The following is a 21046-nucleotide window of genomic DNA, read 5'->3' on the forward strand; positions in this document are numbered from 1 at the left end:
TGTCCACCTAATCAAAGGATCAGAGAATTAATCTACTACTGAAAGCATAAGCTACAGCTAGCTAGCACTGCAATCCATAAAATGTAGTTCACTCAAAGACAGAGAAAGACAATAGTTGAACAGGAGAAGCAAGAGAGAGAGAGCCTTATTTCATAGTATACATTTTTTACTTTCACTTACTTGGCTAGCGAATGTAACTATCTAGTTAAGCCTACTCAAACACACGGGTTAAACAGAGGGTTGCTTTGTTAGCTAGCTGGCTATGGCTTTCCAACAATGGAACTCTTCTAAGACCTGCCACCGGGGCCCGTCAGTTTAACTGCTAAACTGCTTGCTGTACTGTATGATTGTAGCGGGTTTACTAATGTGTTAGTTCTAGTAGCTATGTTGACTATGACATTAATATGGTGGCAACGATGAAGGCTGTGTGTTGCGGTTATGATAGGAAAGTTTGGCTTGTCAAGGTGTTCACAAACAGCTGTTGTATTGTGCACTGAAGTCCACAAGCGAAGGGAAAATGTGAGAGGAGGAGAGAAGGAATTATACTGAACAAAAAATATAAACGCAACATGTAAAGCGTTGGTCCCATGTTTCATGAGCTGAAATAAAAGATCCCCAAATTTTTAGACAAGCACAAAAAGCTTATTTCTCTCAAATGTTACATCGCTGTTAGAGAAGAATTCTCCTTTGCCAAGATGATCCAAAGGCACTCTAAAATGTGTAGTTTTGTCAGACAACACAATGCCTTAAGTTTTGAGGACGCATGCAATTGGCCTGCTGACTGCAGCAATGTCCACTAGAGCTGTTGCCGGATAATTGAAAGTTAATTTCTCTACAATAAGATGCCTCCAACGTTGTTTTAGAGAATTTGGCAGTACGTCCAACCAGCCTCACAACCTTAGACCACATGTAACCAGTCCAGCCCAGGACTTCCACATCCGGTTTCTTCATCTGCGAGATCGTCTGTGACCAGCCACCCGGACAGCTGATGAAACTGTGGTTGTGCACAAACAAAGAATTTCTGAACAAACTGTCAGAAACTGTATGCTCGCCGTCCTCACCAGGTTCTTCCCCTGACTCTGCAGTTCAGCGTCATAACCGACTTCAGTGGGCAAATGCTCACCTTCGATGGCCACAGGCACGCTGGAGAAGGGTGCTCTACACAGATTAATCCTGCGTTTCAACTGGCAGACAGCTTGTATGGCATCGTGTGGGCGAGCGGTTTGCTGATGTCAAAGTTGTGAACAGAGTGCCCCATGGTGGTGTTGGGGTTACGGTATAGGCAGGGATAAGCTACGGACAACGAACACAATTGCATTTTATCGATTTGAATGCACAGAGATACTGCGACGAGATCCTGAGGCCCATTGTCGTGCCATTCATTCGCCGCCATCACCTCGTGTTTCAGCGTGATTATACACGGCCCCATGGCGCAAGGATCTGTACACAATTCCTGGAAGCTGAAACATGTTTTTCCATGGTCTGCATACTCACCAGACATGTCATCCATTGAGCATGTTTGGGATGCTGTGGATTTATGTGTGCGATAGCCTGTTCCATTTCCCGCCAATATCCAGAAACTTCACAGAGCCATTGAAGAGGAGTGGAAAACATTCCTCGGGCCACAATGAACAGCCTGATCAATTCTATATGAAGGAGCTGTGTCGCGCTGCATGAGGGACATGGTGGTCACACCAGATACTGACTGGTTTTCTGATCCACAACCCTACCTTCTGATCCAGAACCCTACCTTTTTGTAAAGGTATCTGTGACCAACAGATGCATATCTGTGTTCTCAGTCATGTGAAATCCATAGATTAGGGCCTAATTCAGTTATTTAAATTTACTGATTTCCTTTTCTTCTTGATGCACCCATCCCGTTAGCGGGATCATTTTCGTCAACATCCGCTGAATTGCAGAGCGCCAAATTCAAATTAAATGACTAAAAATGGTTCATGTTCATGAAATCACAAGTGCAATATAGCAAAACACAGTTTACCTTGTTGTTAATCCACCCGGAGTATCAGATTTCAAAAAAGCTTTTCGGGAAAGGCAAACCAAGTGTTTATGTAAGGACATCTCTCTCAGCAGACAAAACATTACAAACAGCTAGCAGCAAAGTAGATTGGTCACAAAAGTCAGAAAAGTAATAAAATGAATCGCTTACCTTTGATGATATTCGGATGTTTGCACTCACGAGACTCCCAGTTACACAATAAATGTTCCTTTTGTTCCATAAAGATGATTTTTATATCCAAAATACCTCCATTTGGTTGCCGTGTTATGTTCAGAAATCCACAGGCTCGAGCGGTCATGAGGGGGCAGACGAAAATTCCAAATAGTATCCGTAAAGTTCGTAGAAACATGTCAAACGTTTTTTTAAATCAATCCTCAGGTGGTTTTTACAATATCTAATCAATCATATTTCAACCGGACCTTAACTTTTTCAATAGGATTGAGAGAGATTTTCTTTTAGAATTTTTCAGAATAAAAGCCTGAAACTATGTCTAAAGACTGTTCAGACCATGTGGAAGCCATAGGAAAAGGAATCTGGTTGATATCCCTTTAAATGGAGGGAAGGGATGCAATGGAACAGGGAGCTTTCAAAATAAGAGGCACCTCCTAGTTGGATTTTCCTCAGCTTTTCGCCTGCAATATCAGTTCTGTTATACTCACAGACAATATTTTGCCAGTTTTTGAAACTTTAGAGTGTTTTCTATCCTAATCTGCATATATATGCATATTCTAGCTTCTGGGCCTGAGAAATAGGCAGTTTAATTTGGGTATGTTTTTCATCCAAACATCAAAATACTGCCCCCTACACTCAACAGGTTAAATAAACTGTAACTCATTAAAATCTTTGAAATTGTTACGTGTTGCTTTTTATATTTTTGTTCAGAGTATATATAGGCTACATCGATCAGGGGTGTATTCATTCTGCCGATTCTGTTGAAAAGCCTTTCTTAAACGGAAGCAAACGGAACAAAACGGGATTAAACATATCTGAATATGTCCAATAGAAACTCTCATCTGCAACTGTTGGACTAATGATTACAACCTAGATCAGCTCGATGCAGGCAAGAGTGTGCAAGCCGGTATTGAATGTGTCACTGTCTGTCACCTTCATTACTCTGATTTCTCTGGACCTGTGCGCCTACATGTAGTAGCCTAAGCCTATTCATGTTACATTGAGCTGGGTGAAGTATGAATGACAGTTATCCAATATGCTGTAATAGAAATAGGCCATGCTCATAAAAACATTTAAATTCGTCCTCCCTCATCAAAAACGGCACCGACCGCCACTGTCTGCACATAGCGAGCAATATTTTTGGAACATCAAATCACAATAAAATCGAGGGTATCGAATCACATACATATCGTATCGGCACCTAAGTAATAACAATTTAATGTGTGCTTAGTCCTGTTCCAACAAGTGTGTATTATACGCATGTATGAAATGGAAATGTGTTTTGTGCATATCCCTGAGACAGTGGGATCACAGCCAGCATGAACCATTATCAACAGCAACAATTAGGATTAAGTGCCTTTCTCAAGGGCACATAAACAGATTTTTTACCCTGTCTGCTCAAGGATTTGAACTAGCAACCGTTGGGTTCCTGGCCCAACACTCTAACCTCTAGGCTACCAGTCACCATATCAGGATAATATCGTATTGTGAGGTCCCTGGCAATTCCCAGCACACTCATACTCAGGTTCAACTAGACTAGGGGTACTTCTGTCTGTTTTGCTGTGATCGTTTACTCTTTCATATCCAAGGTAAGGCAAGGATCCTGCAGGGACGTGTGTGTGTGTGTGTGTGTGTGTGTGTGTGTGTGTGTGTGTGTGTGTGTGTGTGTGTGTGTGTGTGTGTGTGTGTGTGTGTGTGTGTGTGTGTGTGTGATTTGTGAATAATCTAGCTCCATGTATAAATGCGTCATACGACAGCCTAGAAGGGAAAGGATAGTGAATATAGAACCATTACAACAGATTATTGTAAAGAGAGGATGTGTGACTCAATTATTCCTTGACATGCCATCATGATACTAAACTGTGACAATCGTGTGTCACCACCATCGGGTTAACACCAGCGAGGCAGTAAATATCAAAGGTTGATTGGCCTCAAGCAAATGGGCGTGAGCTGGACAGCTGTAATGCTCCTACCGGCCACTTGAGGGCAGCCTTGTCACAGCAATAGGCTGGAGAGACAGAGTGGGAGAGAGAGAGCAAGCAGGTGAGCTGAGGAGGCCTGACATGTCTTGGATGGAGCTCAGCAAGCTGTCTCCTCTCATAACATGTCAACCCATGGCCCTACACAGCAAACCCCATATCACTCACCATCCATCCAGCCCCAACCCAGCCCCTGCCCAGTGTCAGTATCTGGGTAGGAGAGGCTTGTCTGACACGATCAATCAGTCACCATACACAAAGAGGAGAGGAGATGACATGGGCATACTGTCATACCCAGGCAGTCTGTCATCATTATGAGTGGCTGCTGTTTTAGAGGGTCATTTGATGCTGATGCATAATACCTACAGGGTAAATTGACACCATCTTCTATGGGCAGAGTAAGCAGAAGTTCTTAAACATGACACTATTGCCTGGTTCAAGAAACACTTTCACAAGAACAAGAGAAAGTAATGATGATAACAACCACCACCTGATGACAATGATGATAATCAACTGCTTTGCATGGTTTCCACATACTCACTCCACCACCCCCACTCTGTAGCACCCACCTGGGTGATGCACGACATGGCAGCCATTTTGCTCCATGAAAAGCCTCTTAATTCCTACTTCATTTCACAGTCAGATCCATTAGGCTTCCAATTTTCTCCACTTCTATAATTACCTCCCTATTATTGATTAACTTTCTATTTCATCAACTCGTTTAGTTAGTTAGGTCCACACTGAACGCTCCTCGCATGGCCAGTACTTTGAGAGAGGGGGTTCGTTCAGCTTGAGTTAAAAGATAGCAGTGTGTGTGTGTGTGCGCGTGCAGTGGCGAGCGGGGCTGTAGCGGTTGAGAGTGTATATTACAGGGTGATTAAGGAAGAGTCAGGAGGGGTAACTGATGGGCTGTCAGGAGAAGAGGAGAGGAGGAGAAGAGGAGCTGTGGGCTGGAACACCTCATTCCTCTTCCTCATTAATACCCATCCCACACATCCTGCCTACTCACTCCTCCTCTTCCTCATTAATACCCTGCCAAGAATGCCTACTTACACCTCCTCTTCTCCCTAATTTTCTCCTCTTCCTCCTTATGTCCATCTCACCATGCAGCCTCTTCCACTTCCTTCCACATTAATACCCACCTCGTCATCCTTCTCTTCCTCCTCTTCCTCCTCTCCCTCCTCTTCCTCATTAATACCCACCCTGCTTGCCTCTTCTTCCTCACCCTCACCCTCTTCTTCATTATACCCTCACCATGCAGCCTGCTCCTTCTCCTCCTCTCCCTCTTCTTCCTCTCTCTCATCTTCCTCATTAATACCCACCCTGCTTGTATCTTCCTCCTCCTCCTCCAGTCCATCTGAGTAGAGAGGGGGATGTATATGAGGTGATGCCTCTGAACAGGCTTCAGGCTAACTGTGAGATGGACAGAGTAATGGAACCCAACACAGTCATGGTGTTGAACACTGAATGTCCTGTCCTGTCCTGTCTTGTCTGCACTCATCTACATACCCTTGCAGCCTCCCTCCACAGTGTCATCGTCTCTCTCTGTGACTGTGTGCTTTTCAATGAACACGCTAAAGAGTCAGGAGAGAACTGCGATAGAAGGCGTGAAAGAGAGGGAGAGATTAAAAAGAAAGGAGGGACGTAAAGCATATAAAGAAAGGCTGGAGTAAGGGAGGAGACGCTGACAGCCAGGGAGGGAACAAGAGAGAGGGAGGCAGCCAGGGAGGGAACGAGAGAGAGGGAGGCAGCCAGGGAGGGAACGAGAGAGAGGGAGGCAGCCAGGGAGGAGAGAGAGAGAGAAAAGAGAGAGAGAGGCAGCCTTGGAGGAGAGAGAGAGAGAGAGAGAGAGAGAGAGAGAGAGAGGCAGCTAGGGAGGGGAGGAGAGGCAGCTAGGGAGGGGAGGAGAGAGAGAGAGAGATGCAGCTAGGGAGGGGAGGAGAGCGAGAGAGAGGCAGCTAGGGAGGGGAGGAGAGAGAGAGAGAGGCAGCTAGGGAGGGGAGGAGAGAGAGAGAGAGAGGGCAGCTAGGGAGGGGAGGAGAGAGAGAGAGGCAGCTAGGGAGGGGAGGAGAGAGAGAGAGGCAGCTAGGGAGGGAGGAGAGAGAGAGAGAGGCAGCTAGGGAGGGGAGGAGAGAGGGAGGCAGCCAATGCGCAGGTCTGTATCTTGAGAGCGAGGGAGAGAGAGGCTCTGGCAGGCAGTTGCTCTCAGACAGATAAACCCAGTGTGATGCTGCTGCTGGATGTGAGCTCCTGTCCTCTGTCCCGCTCTTTGGTTCTACCGCTGGCTGACTGACTGACTAAGCCTGGGTCTGTGGTTATCAGTGCTGCTCTAGTTTCTTCCCTGGGCTGAGGAGAGAGCCACCGTGCTGGGGCTGTGTCTCTGCTAACTGCCTGTCCACCTGGTTCTCTGCTCCTGCCTGGCTGACTAACTGGTCCCGGTGCAGGCAGGCAGAGTGGGGTGGAAGAGTGCAGGGCAGAGGGACGGAGCTGAGGAGCACAGAGCGGTGTGGAGGTGGGGGGACAGGCAAAATGAGCGTGCCGCTGCTGAAGATCGGGGCGGTGCTCAGCACCATGGCCATGGTGACCAACTGGATGTCCCAGACACTGCCCTCTCTGGTGGGACTCAACGGGACCACTGTCTCCCGAGGGGGAACCTCCGAGAGGATCGTCAGCGTGCGTACAGTAGACGGCTCTTTTCCCATCCTTTCTATCTGTCTGCTGGGTGGATGAGTTGGAGACCGGGAGAGAGGTCTCAGAGCGGTAGGGTGGTTGAAGTGGGGTTGGGGGGGTGGATATCGGAGAGGGTCTGTCTCACGGGGGCGGCGCTAAGAGAAATGATAGAAGATGAAAGCAGTGCATGTGAGATCGATGCTGCTGGGAGTCAGGCGAAGTGGGAATGATGTTCAGGGTCTTGTGTGAGTGATGCTCCCAGGGAACAGATCCAGAATGATTTTGCTGTGTTGATTGCTGGGAGGAGAAGGAGAATCAGGGGAGAGCTGCCCTGCTGGTGAATTCTCTGTGTGATGTGGGTGATCAGAGCTGGGATGCTGCTGCTGTGGTGAGGGATGAGGATGTTGACTGATATGTCAGAGAGCTGGAGGGTGTAACTGATGGTATGCCAACTCTGAGGTGATGATGATTATGATGGGGGGGAGATTTGGGCTCCAGCTCCTACACACCCTATTCCAGTTGGATGCGTACCTCGTTCCCCCATCTCTCTTTCCTTCGTCCCATGTGTCAAAATGGACTGACTATGTATAGGTGTATGCGTTCAGAATCCAAGCCAGGGACTGTCATTTTGTTTTCTCCTTGAAAGGTACATTATTTTGGGTCTCATGTGAGGAGCGTGTTAAAAGATTGAGATGTGAAGGTTTGTGTAGCTTGTTGTGGATGTACACCTGTGTACACTGTGATGCATGTGTGGTGTGACTGTGCATATGGGTGCTCCATATGGATGAGATGAGAGGTGTTGAGAAGTGTCAAGCAGAGGAATGCATCTGTCATGTTCAGGATCATTAGTAGCGAGTGATAGCCGTTGGTTCTTTCCTGGGTCTATTTTCATGGCATCTGTTCCCTTATTAAACGCCCAGCCCTGATGAAATGTGTGTGTCCTGCACTGTCCATCTGTGTGTGTCCAGCTCTGTCCGTGTGTGTTTGTGTGCGTGCATGCCGCATGCCTGCCTCATTGCCTGCCTTCCTTAGTGTGTGTGTGTGTGTGTGTGCACACTTACAGGTGTGTATTTATTGGTCAATTCTCCCTATGGTCTCAGGAGCTGGGTCCATCTGTTCAGAGAATTATGACTCTATCTTCCCAATCTATCCTCTATTACAGAGCCTTATCCTCAATCAGTCCAGTCTTATCATAAAAGTCTGCTGCACCAACAAATACCACTTTATTGCACTGAGGCACCCAGCTGTAATAACTGTCTCAGCGGCTCACTGGAGGAAACATTGTTGATGTTTTCACGGTTGAGGCTGAGCTCTATGAAGGTGTTGACCTTGTAGAGAGAGGTCCAGCAAAACATTCCCTGAGATGCATTTATCTATTCTACAAGCGCAGGTAATTCTCTTCAATTTCAATATCAATATAGCTTGTGTCTGATCTGTGTGTTTCTCAGAGCTTTAGCTTTTGAAGAACTAGGAAGGATGACATTCCCATAGTGTCCCTGAATGAGTGGTACAGGAGTGGTTCTACTTCCTGCCTGGGTGGGTGTGGTCTAAGTGGACTTCATCTCCAGTGGACATGGACTGCAGGACTTGGCTGCTGAGGTGAGGACGGCTCATAATAATGGAAACCATGTGTTTGGTGTATTTGATACCATTCCACCTATTCCGCTCCAGCCATTACCACAAGTCCATCCTACCCAATTAAGGTGTCACCAACCTCCTGTGGTCCCAATGTCCATACTAGCATTCCACTTAGAATTCATGGCCAATACATGACATCATTTGAAGTTGATGGTATAGTAGTGTTGATAGTAGTGTGGCTATTGAAACAGAGCCATGGTCTGCTACTTCAGGAGGGGCTTTGAGATCCGTTCTACTTCCTGCCTGGGTGGGTGTGGTCTAAGTGTTGTGTATAGTAGTGTTGATAGTAGTGTGGCTATTGAAACAGAGCCATGGTCTGCTACTTCAGGAGGGGCTTTGAGATCCGTTCTACTTCCTGCCTGGGTGGGTGTGGTCTAAGTGTTGTGTATAGTAGTGTTGATAGTAGTGTGGCTATTGAAACAGAGCCATGGTCTGCTACTTCAGGAGGGGCTTTGAGATCCGTTCTACTTCCTGCCTGGGTGGGTGTGGTCTAAGTGTTGTGTATAGTAGTGTTGATAGTAGTGTGGCTATTGAAACAGAGCCATGGTCTGCTACTTCAGGAGGGGCTTTGAGATCCGTTCTACTTCCTGCCTGGGTGGGTGTGGTCTAAGTGTTGTGTATAGTAGTGCTGATAGTAGTGTGGCTATTGAAACAGAGCCATGGTCTGCTACTTCAGGAGGGGCTTTGAGATCCGTTCTACTTCCTGCCTGGGTGGGTGTGGTCTAAGTGTTGTGTATAGTAGTGCTGATAGTAGTGTGGCTATTGAAACAGAGCCATGGTCTGCTACTTCAGGAGGGGCTTTGAGATCCGTTCTACTTCCTGCCTGGGTGGGTGTGGTCTAAGTGTTGTGTATAGTAGTGCTGATAGTAGTGTGGCTATTGAAACAGAGCCATGGTCTGCTACTTCAGGAGGGGCTTTGAGATCCGTTCTACTTCCTGCCTGGGTGGGTGTGGTCTAAGTGTTGTGTATAGTAGTGCTGATAGTAGTGTGGCTATTGAAACAGAGCCATGGTCTGCTACTTCAGGAGGGGCTTTGAGATCCGTTCTACTTCCTGCCTGGGTGGGTGTGGTCTAAGTGTTGTGTATAGTAGTGCTGATAGTAGTGTGGCTATTGAAACAGAGCCATGGTCTGCTACTTCAGGAGGGGCTTTGAGATCCGTTCTACTTCCTGCCTGGGTGGGTGTGGTCTAAGTGTTGTGTATAGTAGTGCTGATAGTAGTGTGGCTATTGAAACAGAGCCATGGTCTGCTACTTCAGGAGGGGCTTTGAGATCCGTTCTACTTCCTGCCTGGGTGGGTGTGGTCTAAGTGTTGTGTATAGTAGTGTTGATAGTAGTGTGGCTATTGAAACAGAGCCATGGTCTGCTACTTCAGGAGGGGCTTTGAGATCCGTTCTGCTTCCATGGTTGATGTGGTGAATCTGGACTTGATGTTGTGGTGATGGAGTCATCAGAGAGGAGGACTATTTCTCTTTTACCATTTCACATATTCTGGTTCAACAAAGAGCCAATGAGTGTTGCTCCTTATTTTTCCTCACTCTCAAAGCAACATCGAAGGCTTCCATTAACAACATTTTCATATTTTAAAAGTCTTAATGACAAATTCTATGAGACATGATAGATTGGATGGAATCTAAACACATTATAAGACGTTCTAAGGTTCAACCATGCAGATGAGCCGGTGGAAGCCATGGGGGTTAAAGCATTAGAGGAACATTTGACTAACGTTGTTGTTAGGTTAGTTTCAAACCCTTTTTTGGGTCGTCTTGTGATGTTGTGGCGCCAGTGTCCCGATGGCCATGTATGACTGCTCCTCACCCTAGTGTCCCCATGATCAGTGTCCCGATGGCCATGTATGACTGCTCCTCACCCTAGTGTCCCCATGATCAGTGTCCCGATGGCCATGTATGACTGCTCCTCACCCTAGTGTCCCCATGATCAGTGTCCCGATGGCCATGTATGACTGCTCCTTACCCTAGTGTCCCCATGATCAGTGTCCCGATGGCCACCCTAGTGTCCCCATGATCAGTGTCCCGATGGCCATGTACGACTGCTCCTCACCCTAGTGTCCCCATGATAAGTGTCCCGATGGCCATGTACGACTGCTCCTCACCATAGTGTCCCCATGATCAGTGTCCCGATGGCCATGTACGACTGCTCCTCACCATAGTGTCCCCATGATCAGTGTCCCTATGGCCATGCATGACTGTTCCTCATCCTAGTGTCCCCATGATCAGTGTCCCTATGGCCATGTACGACTGCTCCTCACCCTAGTGTCCCCATGATCAGTGTCCCGATGGCCATGTATGAATGCTCCTCACCCTAGTGTCCCCATGATCAGTGTCCCTATGGCCATGTACGACTGCTCCTCACCCTAGTGTCCCCATGATCAGTGTCCCGATGGCCATGTATGGCTGCTCCTCACCCTAGTGTTCCATGATCAGTGTCCCGATGGCCATGTATGACTGCTCCTCACCCTAGTGTCCCCATGATCAGTGTCCCTATGGCCATGTACGACTTCTCCTCACCCTAGTGTCCCCATGATCAGTGTCCCGATGGCCATGTATGACTGCTCCTCACCCTAGTGTCCCCATGATCAGTGTCCCAATGGCCATGTATGACTGCTCCTCACCCTAGTGTCCCCATGATCAGTGTCCCGATGGCCATGTATGACTGCTCCTCACCCTAGTGTTCCCATGATCAGTGTCCCGATGGCCATGTATGGCTGCTCCTCACCCTAGTGTCCCCATGATCAGTGTCCCGATCAAATCAAATGTATTTATATAGCCCTTTGTACATCAGCTGATATCTCAAAGTGCTGTACAGAAACCCAGCCTAAAACCCCAAACAGCAAGCAATGCATGTGTTGAAGCACGATGGCTAGGAAAAACTCCCTAGAAAGGTCCAAACCTAGGAGGAAAGCTAGAGAGGAACCAGGCTATGAGGGGTGGCCAGTCCTCTTCTGGCTGTGCCGGGTGGAGATTATAACAGAACATGGCCAAGATGTTCAAATGTTCATAAATGACCAGCGGGGTCAAATAATAGGTCTGGGACAGCGAGCACTTCCGGTGAACAGGTCAGAATTCCATAGCCGCAGGCAGAACAGTTGAAACTGGAGCAGCAGCACGGCCAGGTGGACTGGGGACAGCAAGGATGGCCATGGCCCGATGGCAATGTACGACTGCTCCTCACCCTAGTGTCCCCATGATCAGTGTCCCGATGGCCATGTATGACTGCTCCTCACCCGAGTGTCCCCATGATCAGTGTCCCGATGGCCACCCTAGTGTCCCCATGATCAGTGTCCCGATGGCCATGTATGACTGCTCCTCACCCTAGTGTCCCCATTATCAGTGTCCCGATGGCCATGTATGACTGCTCCTCACCCTAGTGTCCCCATGATCAGTGTCCCGATGGCCATGAATGACTGTTCCTCACCCTAGTGTCCCCATGATCAGTGTCCCGATGGCCATGTATGGCTGCTCCTCACCCTAGTGTCCCCATGATCAGTGTCCCGATGGCCATGTATGACTGCTCCTCACCCTAGTGTCCCCATGATCAGTGTCCCGATGGCCATGTATGACTTCTCCTCACACTAGTGTCCCCATGATCAGTGTCCCGATGGCCATGTACGACTGCTCCTCACCCTAGTGTCCCCATGATCAGTGTCCCGATGGCCATGTACGACTTCTCCTCACCCTAGTGTCCCCATGATCAGTGTCCCGATGGCCATGTATGACTGCGCCTCACCCTAGTCTCCCCTTGATCAGTGTCCCGATGGCCATGTATGACTGCTCCTCACCCTAGTGTCCCCATGATCAGCGTCCCGATGGCCATGTATGGCTGCTCCTCACCCTAGTGTCCCCATGATCAGTGTCCCGGTCAAATCAAATGTATTTATATAGCCCTTTGTACATCAGCTGATATCTCAAAGTGCTGTACAGAAACCCAGCCTAAAACCCCAAACAGCAAGCAATGCATGTGTTGAAGCACGTTGGCTAGGAAAAACTCCCTAGAAAGGCCCAAACCTAGGAAGAAAGCTAGAGAGGAACCAGGCTATGAGGGGTGGCCAGTCCTCTTCTGGCTGTGCCGGGTGGAGATTATAACAGAACATGGCCAAGATGTTCAAATGTTCATAAATGACCAGCAGGGTCAAATAATAGGTCTGGGACAGGGAGCACTTCCGGTGAACAGGTCAGAATTCCATAGCCGCAGGCAGAACAGTTGAAACTGGAGCACCAGCACGGCCAGGTGGACTGGGGACAGCAAGGATGGCCATGGCCCGATGGCAATGTACGACTGCTCCTCACCCTAGTGTCCCCATGATCAGTGTCCCGATGGCCATGTATGACTGCTCCTCACCCGAGTGTCCCCATGATCAGTGTCCCGATGGCCACCCTAGTGTCCCCATGATCAGTGTCCCGATGGCCATGTATGACTGCTCCTCACCCTAGTGTCCCCATGATCGGTGTCCCGATGGCCACCCTAGTGTCCCCATGATCAGTGTCCCGATGGCCACCCTAGTGTCCCCATGATCAGTGTCCCGATGGCCATGTATGACTGCTCCTCACCCTAGTGTCCCCATGATCAGTGTCCCGATGGCCATGTATGACTGCTCCTCACCCTAGTGTCCCCATGATCAGTGTCCCAATGGCCATGTACGACTGTTCCTCACCCTAGTGTCCCCATGATCAGTGTCCCGATGGCCATGTACGACTGCTCCTCACCCTAGTGTCCCCATGATCAGTGTCCTGATGGCCATGTACGACTGCTCCTCACCCTAGTGTCCCCATGATCAGTGTCCCGATGGCCATGTACGACTGCTCCTCACCCTAGTGTCCCCATGATCAGTGTCCCGATGGCCATGTACGACTGTTCCTCACCCTAGTGTCCCCATGATCACTTTCCCGATGGCCATGTATGACTGCTCCTCACCCTAGTGTCCCCATGATCAGGGTCCCACATTCACACTCCTCTGAGCTACAATCAGTCTGCTCCATTTGCTTTCTGCTCCATTTGCTTCTTTCTGAGCTAAGCTGGTCCATGGACGTGTGGCACTGCACTCAACATCTAAAGAAGTTCACCATAGTGAGTTCTTCAAAAGGACTGAACAAGGCCTCCCGGGTGACGCAGTGGTTAAGGGCTGTGCCACCAGAGACTCTGGGTTCGCACCCAGGCTCTGTCGCAACCGGCCGCGACCTGGAGGTCTGTGGGGCAACGCACAATTGGTTTAGAGTCATCCGGGTTAGGGAAGGTTTGGCCGGTAGGGATATCCTTGTCTCATCGCACACCAGCGACTCCTGTGGCGGGCCGGGCACAGTGCACGCTAACCAAAGTCGCCAGGGGAACAGTGTTTCCTCCGACACATTGGTGCGTTTGGCTTCCGGGTTGGATGCGCGCTGTGTTAAGAAGCAATGCAGCTTGGTTGGGTTGTGTATCGGAGGACGCATGACTTTCAACCTTCGTCTTTCCTGAGCCCGTACAGGAGTTGTCGCGATGAGACAAGATAGTAACTACTAACAATTGGACACCACGAAATTGGGGAGAAAGGGGGGGGTAAAAAAAAGTCCAAACATGACTAGCCTGGGTATTGCTAGCCTGGGTATGACAAGCCTGGGTATGACTAGTCTGGGTATGTCTAGCCTGGGTATGACTAGTCTGGGTATGACTAGTCTGAGTATGGCTAGTCTGGGTATGGCTAGTCTGGGTATGGCTAGTCTGGGTATGACTAGCCTGGGTATGGCTAGCCTGGGTATGACTAGCCTGGGTATGGCTAGCCTGGGTATGACTAGCCTTGGTATGACTAGTCTGGGTAGGCTAGCCTGGGTATGACTAGCCTGGGTATGGCTAGTCTGGGTATGGCTACTCTGGGTATGGCTAGCCTGGATATGACTAGTCTGGGTATGGCTAGTCTGGGTATGGCTAGTCTGGGTATGGCTAGTCTGGGTATGACTAGTCTGGGTATGACTAGTCTGGGTATGACTAGTCTGGGTATGGCTAGCCTGGGTATGACTAGTCTGGGTATGGCTAGTCTGGCTATGGCTAGTCTGGCTATGACTAGCCTGGGTATGACTAGTCTGGGTATGGCTAGTCTGGGTATGACTAGCCTGGGTATGACTAGTCTGGGTATGGCTAGTCTGGGTATGGCTAGCCTGGATATGACTAGTCTGGGTATGGCTAGTCTGGCTATGGCTAGTCTGGCTATGACTAGCCTGGGTATGACTAGTCTGGGTATGGCTAGTCTGGGTATGACTAGCCTAGGTATGACTAGTCTGGGTATGGCTAGTCTGGGTATGGCTAGCCTGGATATGACTAGTCTGGGTATGGCTAGTCTGGGTATGGCTAGTCTGGGTATGGCTAGTCTGGGTATGACTAGTCTGGGTATGGCTAGTCTGGGTATGGCTAGTCTGGGTATGGCTAGCCTGGGTATGACTAGTCTGGGTATGGCTAGCCTGGGTATGACTAGTCTGGGTATGGCTAGCCTGGGTATGACTAGTCTGGGTATGGCTAGTCAGGGTATGGCTAGTCTGGGTATGGCTAGTCTGGGTATGGCTTGTCTGGGTATGACTAGTCTGGGTATGGCTAGCCTGGGTATGACTAGTCGGGTATGACTAGTCTGGGTATGGCTAGCCTGGGTATGACTAGTCTGGGTATGGCTAGCCTGGGTATGACTAGTCTGGGTATGGCTAGTCTGGGTATGGCTAGTCTGGGTATGGCTAGCCTGGGTATGACTAGTCTGGGTATGACTAGTCTGGGTATGGCTAGCCTGGGTATGACTAGTCTGGGTATGGCTAGTCTGGGTATGGCTAGTCTGGGTGTGACTAGCCTGGATGTGACTAGTCTGGGTATGGCTAGTCTGGGTATGACTAGCCTGGGTATGACTAGCCTGGGTATGGCTAGCCTGGGTATGACTAGCCTTGGTATGACTAGCCTGGGTAGGCTAGCCTGGGTATGACTAGCCTGGGTATGGCTAGCCTGGGTATGACTAGCCTGGGTATGGTTAGCCTGGGTATGACTAGCCTGGGTATGGTTAGCCAGGGTATGGTTAGCATGGGTATGACTAGCCTTGGTATGACTAGCCTGGGTAGGCTAGCCTGTGTATGACTAGCCTGGGTATGGCTAGCCTGGGTATGACTAGCCTGGGTATGACTAGCCTGGGTATGGTTAGCCTGGCTATGCCTAGCCTGGGTATGACTAGCCTGGGTATGGCTAGCCTGGGTATGACTAGCCTGGGTAGGCTAGCCTGGGTATGACTAGCCTGGGTATGACTAGCCTGGGTATGGTTAGCCTGGGTATGGCTAGCCTGGGTATGACTAGCCTGGGTAGGCTAGCCTGGGTATGACTAGCCTGGGTATGACTAGCCTGGGTATGACTAGCCTGGGTATGGTTAGCCTGGGCATGGTTAGCCTGGGTATGGCTAGCCTGGGTATGACTAGCCTGGGTATGACTAGCCTGGGTATGGTTAGCCTGGGTTTGACTAGCCTGGGTATGGCTAGTCTGGGTATGGCTAGCCTGGGTATGACTAGCCTGGGTATGACTAGCCTGGGTATGACTAGCCCTTGTATGGCTAGCCTGGGTATGGCTAGCCTGGGTATGACTAGCCTGGGTATGACTAGCCTGGGTATGGCTAGCCTGGGTATGGCTAGCCTGGGTAGTGCAAAACCAAACCGTGAATAATCCAATAAAGCAAGACACAACCTTGACACAAGACGATATGGTAGGACTCTATTACACTATCAAACAAGAAACAAGTGTGTGGGGGGGGGGGGCTGTTAGACACACACTCCACACAGTGCTGTTGTCCCTGTGATCTCTTGTATTAATAATAACCCAGCCAGGCAGACGCCTGAAGAAGGGAAATATCAAAAGAGCCAGAGGAACAAACAATGGTCCCACACAAAGAGAGAGAGAGGTCTACCACTCAGATTGGGGTCTCTACGCTAGTCTGGCTGCATGGTGTCCATGACTGTAAACTTTAGCACGTCCCAAGAACAATCCAATAAATCTGACTCCATGATTGATTTATGACGGCAGATGAAAGGGCCAACTCAGATTAAAGTCGCTCTTTTATCCATATTCATACATAGTTATTTTATGTTTGATGGTAGAACCTCTTCTCTTGTTATTTGAAGCTCTTAGATCCTCTGTATGAATGAATATTTAGATCTCTATGATGAATATTTATGAGGTATGATATAGCATGGAGTTAGAAGATATAGATATACATCAGATAGATAGATAGATCACTTGTGGAGATGCTATACTGGACACATTCACCAATCATCCTGATTGCAAACACACTGAATGTACACAACATTAGGAACACCTTCCAAATGTTGAGTTGCACACCCTTTTGCTCTCAGAGCAGCCTCAATGCATCGGGGCATGGACTCTACAAGGTGTCGAAAGCGTTCCACAGGGATGCTGGCCCCTGTTGACTCCAATGCATCTCACAATTGTGTCAAGTTGGCTGGATGTTTTTTGAGTGATGGAAACTGTTGATCGTGAAATACCCAGCAGCGTTGCAGTTCTTGCCAAACCAGTGCACCTGGCAGATACTACCATACCACGTTCAAAGGCACTTAAAACTTTTGTCTTGCCCAATTCACCCTCTGAATGGCACACATACACAATTGATGTCTCAATTGTCTCATGATTTAAAAAATCCTTCTATAACCTGTCTCCTCCCATTCATCTATACTGATTGTAGTGGATTTAACAGGTGACATCAATTCAGGATGATAGCTTTTGCCTGGATGCATCTGGTCAGTCTACAGTATGTCATGGAAAGAGCTTGATCCTAATGTTTGGTACACTCAGTGTAAATATATATACAGTACCAGTCAAAGGTTTGGACACTCCTACTCATTCCAGGTTCTACATTGTAGAATAATAGTGAAGACATAAAAACTATGAAATAACACATATGGAATCATGTAGTAACCAAAAAAAGTGTTAAACAAATAAGAGATTCTTCAAAGTAGCCAACCTTTGCTTTGATGACACCTTTGCACACTCTTGGCATTCCTTGGCATTCCTTTGTCAAGGAAATTCTTCCCTTATATTCTCAACCAGCTTCATGAGGTCGTCACCTGGAATGCATTTCAAATAACAGGAGTGCATTGTTAAATTGTGGAATTTCTTTCGGGGGGAAAGAACACACTTGTTTCTTGTTTGATAGTGTAATAGAGTCCTACCATATCGTCTTGTGTCAAGGTTGTGTCTTGCTTTATTGGATTATTCACAGTTTGGTTTTGCACTACCCAGGCTAACCATACCCAGGCTAGTCATACCCAGGCTCGTCATACCCAGGCTAGTCATACCCAGGCTAATGCGTTTGAGCCAATCAGTTGTGCTGTCACAAGGTATGGGTGCTATACATAATGATAGCCCTATTTAGTAAAAGACCAAGTCCATATTATGGCAAGAACAGTTCAAATAAGCAAAGAGAAATTACAGTCCATCATTACTTTTATTTATTGAATTGTTTTATTTATTTAAATTAGTTAATAACAAATTCTTATTTACAATGACGGCCTACCAAAAGGCCTCCTGGGAAGACGGGGGCTGGGATAACATTTTTTTTTAAACACACATCACGACAAGAGAGACAACACAGCACTACATAAAGATAGACCTAAGACAACAACATAGCAAGGCAGCAACACATGACAACATAGCATGGTAGCAACACAACATAACAACAACATGGTAGCAACACAACATGGTAGCAACACAACATGGTAGCAGCACAAAACATGGTACAAACATTATTTGGCACAGACAACAGCACAAAGGGCAAGAAGGTAGAGACAACAATACATCACACAAAGCAGCCACAACTGTCAGTAAGAATGTCCATGATTGAGTCTTTGAATGAAGAGATTGAGATAAAACTGTCCAGTTTGAGTGTTTGTTGCAGCTCATTCCAGTCGCTAGCTATAACGAACTGAAAAGACGAGCGACCCAGGGATGTGTGCTTTAGGGACCTTTAACAGAATGTGACTGGCAGACTGTCACACCCTGACCATAGTTTACTTTCTATGTTTCTATGTTTTGGTTGGTCAGGGTGTGGTCTGAGTGGGCATTCTATGTTGGATGTCTTGTTTGTCTATTTCTATGCCTGGCCTGATATGGTTCTCAATCAGAGGCATGTGTTAGTCATTGTCTCTGATTGGGAACCATATTTAGGCAGCCTGGATTTCACTGTGTGTTTGTGGGTGATTGTTCCTGTCTCTGTGTTTTGCACCAGATAAGACTGTTTTAGGTTTTCACACGTTTGTTGTTTTGTTAGTGTATTCGTGTACAGTTTTCTTTATTAAAGTATAATGAATAACAACCACGCTGCATTTTGGTCCGCCTCTCCTTCTACAGACGAAAGCCGTGACAGAATCATCCAACACAACAGGACCAAGCGGCGTGGTAACAGCAACAGCAGGAGCAAAGAGAGGAATGGACATGGGAGGACGAATTGGAAGGAGAAGGACCCTGGGCTCAGACTGGAGAATATCGCCGCCCCCAAGAAGAATTGGAGGCGATAAAAGCGGAGAGGCGCCGGTATGAGGAGGCAGCACGGCGACACGGATGGAAGCGCGAGAGTCAGCCCCAAAAATTTATTGGGGGGGGGGCTCAGGGAGAGTGTGGCAGAGTCAGGAGTCAGACCTGAGCCAACTCTCCCTGTTTATCGTGAGGAGCCAAGGAGGAGACCAGAACCAGAGCCTGTGTTGGAGGTGAGCGAAGCAGAGACTGTGAAGGAGTTAATGGGGTAATTGGAGGAGAGATAAATGAGTTGCTGTGTTGGTGTTTTAAGCATGGAATTCGCCTGACGGAGCTTGTCGGGGATTTGATGGCACCTGGGTCAGCGCTCCATACTCGTCCTGAGGTGCGTGTTAGTCGGCTGGTGAAGATGGTGCCAGCCTCACGCACCAGGCCTCCTGTGCACCTCGCTAGCCTTGCACGTCCTGTGCCAGCACTGCTCTCAAGATCTCCAGTACGCCTTCACGGTCTAGTAAGTCGCTCTGGATAAGAGCGTCTGCTAAATGACTTAAATGTAAATGTAGCCCATCCTGTGCCACCTCCACACACCAGCCCTCCGGTGGCAGCTCCCCGCACCAGGCTTCCTGTGCGTGTTCTCGGCCCAGTACCACCAGTGCCAGCACCACGCATCAGTCCTACAGTGCGCCTCTCCAGCGCTGCCGGAGCCTTCCTCCTCTCCTGCGCTGCCGGAGTCTTCCGCCTGTTCAGCGCTGCCGGAGCCTTTCTCCTCTCCTGCGCTGCCGGAGTCTCCCGCCTGTTCAGCGCAGCCAGAGCCTTCCTCCTCTCCTGCGCTGCCGGAGTCTCCCGCCTGTTCAGCGCAGCCAGAGCCTTCCTCCTCTCCTGCGCTGCTGGAGTCTCCCGCCTGTTTAGCGCTGCCAGAGCCTTCCACCTCTACAGCGTTGCCGGAGTCTCCTGCCTGTTCAGCGCAGCCAGAGCTCTCAGTCTGCATGGAGCAGCCAGAGCTGCCAGTCTTCATGGAACAGCCAGAGCTGCCAGTCTTCATGGAACAGCCAGAGCTGCCAGTCTTCATGGAACAGCCAGAGCTGCCAGTCTGCATGGAGCAGCCAGAGCTGTCAGTCTGCATGGAGCAGCCAGAGCTGCCAGTCTGCATGGAGCAGCCAGAGCTGCCAGTCTGCATGGAGCAGCCAGAGCTGCCAGTCTGCATGGAGCAGCCAGAGCTGCCAGTCTGCATGGAGCAGCCAGAGCTGCCAGTCTGCATGGAGCAGCCAGAGCTGCCAGTCTGCATGGAGCAGCCAGAGCTGCCAGTCTGCATGGAGCAGCCAGTCAGCCAGACTCTTCAAGATTTGCCAGTCAACCAGACTCTTCCAGATCTGCCAGTCAGCCAGACTCTTCCAGATCTGCCAGTCAACCAGACTCTTCCAGATCTGCCAGACTCTTCCAGATCTGCCAGTCAACCAGACACTTCCAGATCTGCCAGTCAACCAGACCCTTCCAGATCTGCCAGTCAGCCAGACTCTTCCAGATCCGCCAGTCAGCCAGACTCTTCCAGATCCGCCAGACTCTTCCAGATCCGCCAGTCTGCCAGACTCTTCCAGATCCGCCAGTCAGCCAGACTCTTCCAGATCCGCCAGTCAGCCAGACTCTTCCAGATCCGCCAGTCAGCCAGGATCTGCCAGAGCCTTCCTCCTCTCCTGTGCTGCCGGAGTCTCCCGCCTGTCCGGCGCTGCTGCCGGAGTCTCCCGCCTGTCCGGCGCTGCTGCCGGAGTCTCCCGCCTGTCCGGCGCTGCTGCCGGAGTCTCCCGCCTGTCCGGCGCTGCTGCCGGAGTCTGAAGAGCCCCTCTGTCCCGAGCTGCCCCTCTGTACCGAGCTGCCCCTCTGTCCCGAACTGCCCCTCTGTCCCGGGTTATTAAGTAGGGTTGCCGTGGCTAGGAGGTCACGGAAGCGGACAAGGTGGGGGAAGACTACGGCGAAGTGGGGGCCACGTCCAGCACCAGAGCCACCACCGCGGACAGATGCCCACCCAGACCCTCCCCGGTAGGTTCAGGTTTTGCGGCCGGAGTCCGCACCTTGGGGGGGGTAC

The 21046-nt window shown here is 49.3% G+C and overlaps 1 protein-coding gene across 2 annotated transcripts in view; it reads left to right on the forward strand.

The window, feature by feature from the left end:
* LOC135555597 (noelin-2-like) overlaps positions 1-21046 on the forward strand; it is a 100816-nt gene that overhangs the window by 38534 nt on the left and 41236 nt on the right. The window contains exon 1 of one of the 2 annotated variants that reach the window (XM_064988174.1): positions 6392-6840. The exons of the other annotated variant lie outside the window; for it this stretch is intronic. Within the exon in view, the coding sequence (XP_064844246.1) occupies positions 6697-6840 (144 nt within the window). The 5' untranslated portion in view covers positions 6392-6696. Of the gene's footprint in view, positions 1-6391; positions 6841-21046 lie in introns of those variants that run through there. 2 annotated transcript variants of the gene reach the window in all.

Source organism: Oncorhynchus masou, chromosome 15 (genome assembly GCF_036934945.1).
Source record: "Oncorhynchus masou masou isolate Uvic2021 chromosome 15, UVic_Omas_1.1, whole genome shotgun sequence".
In the NCBI taxonomy this organism is placed as follows: Eukaryota; Metazoa; Chordata; class Actinopteri; order Salmoniformes; family Salmonidae; genus Oncorhynchus; species Oncorhynchus masou.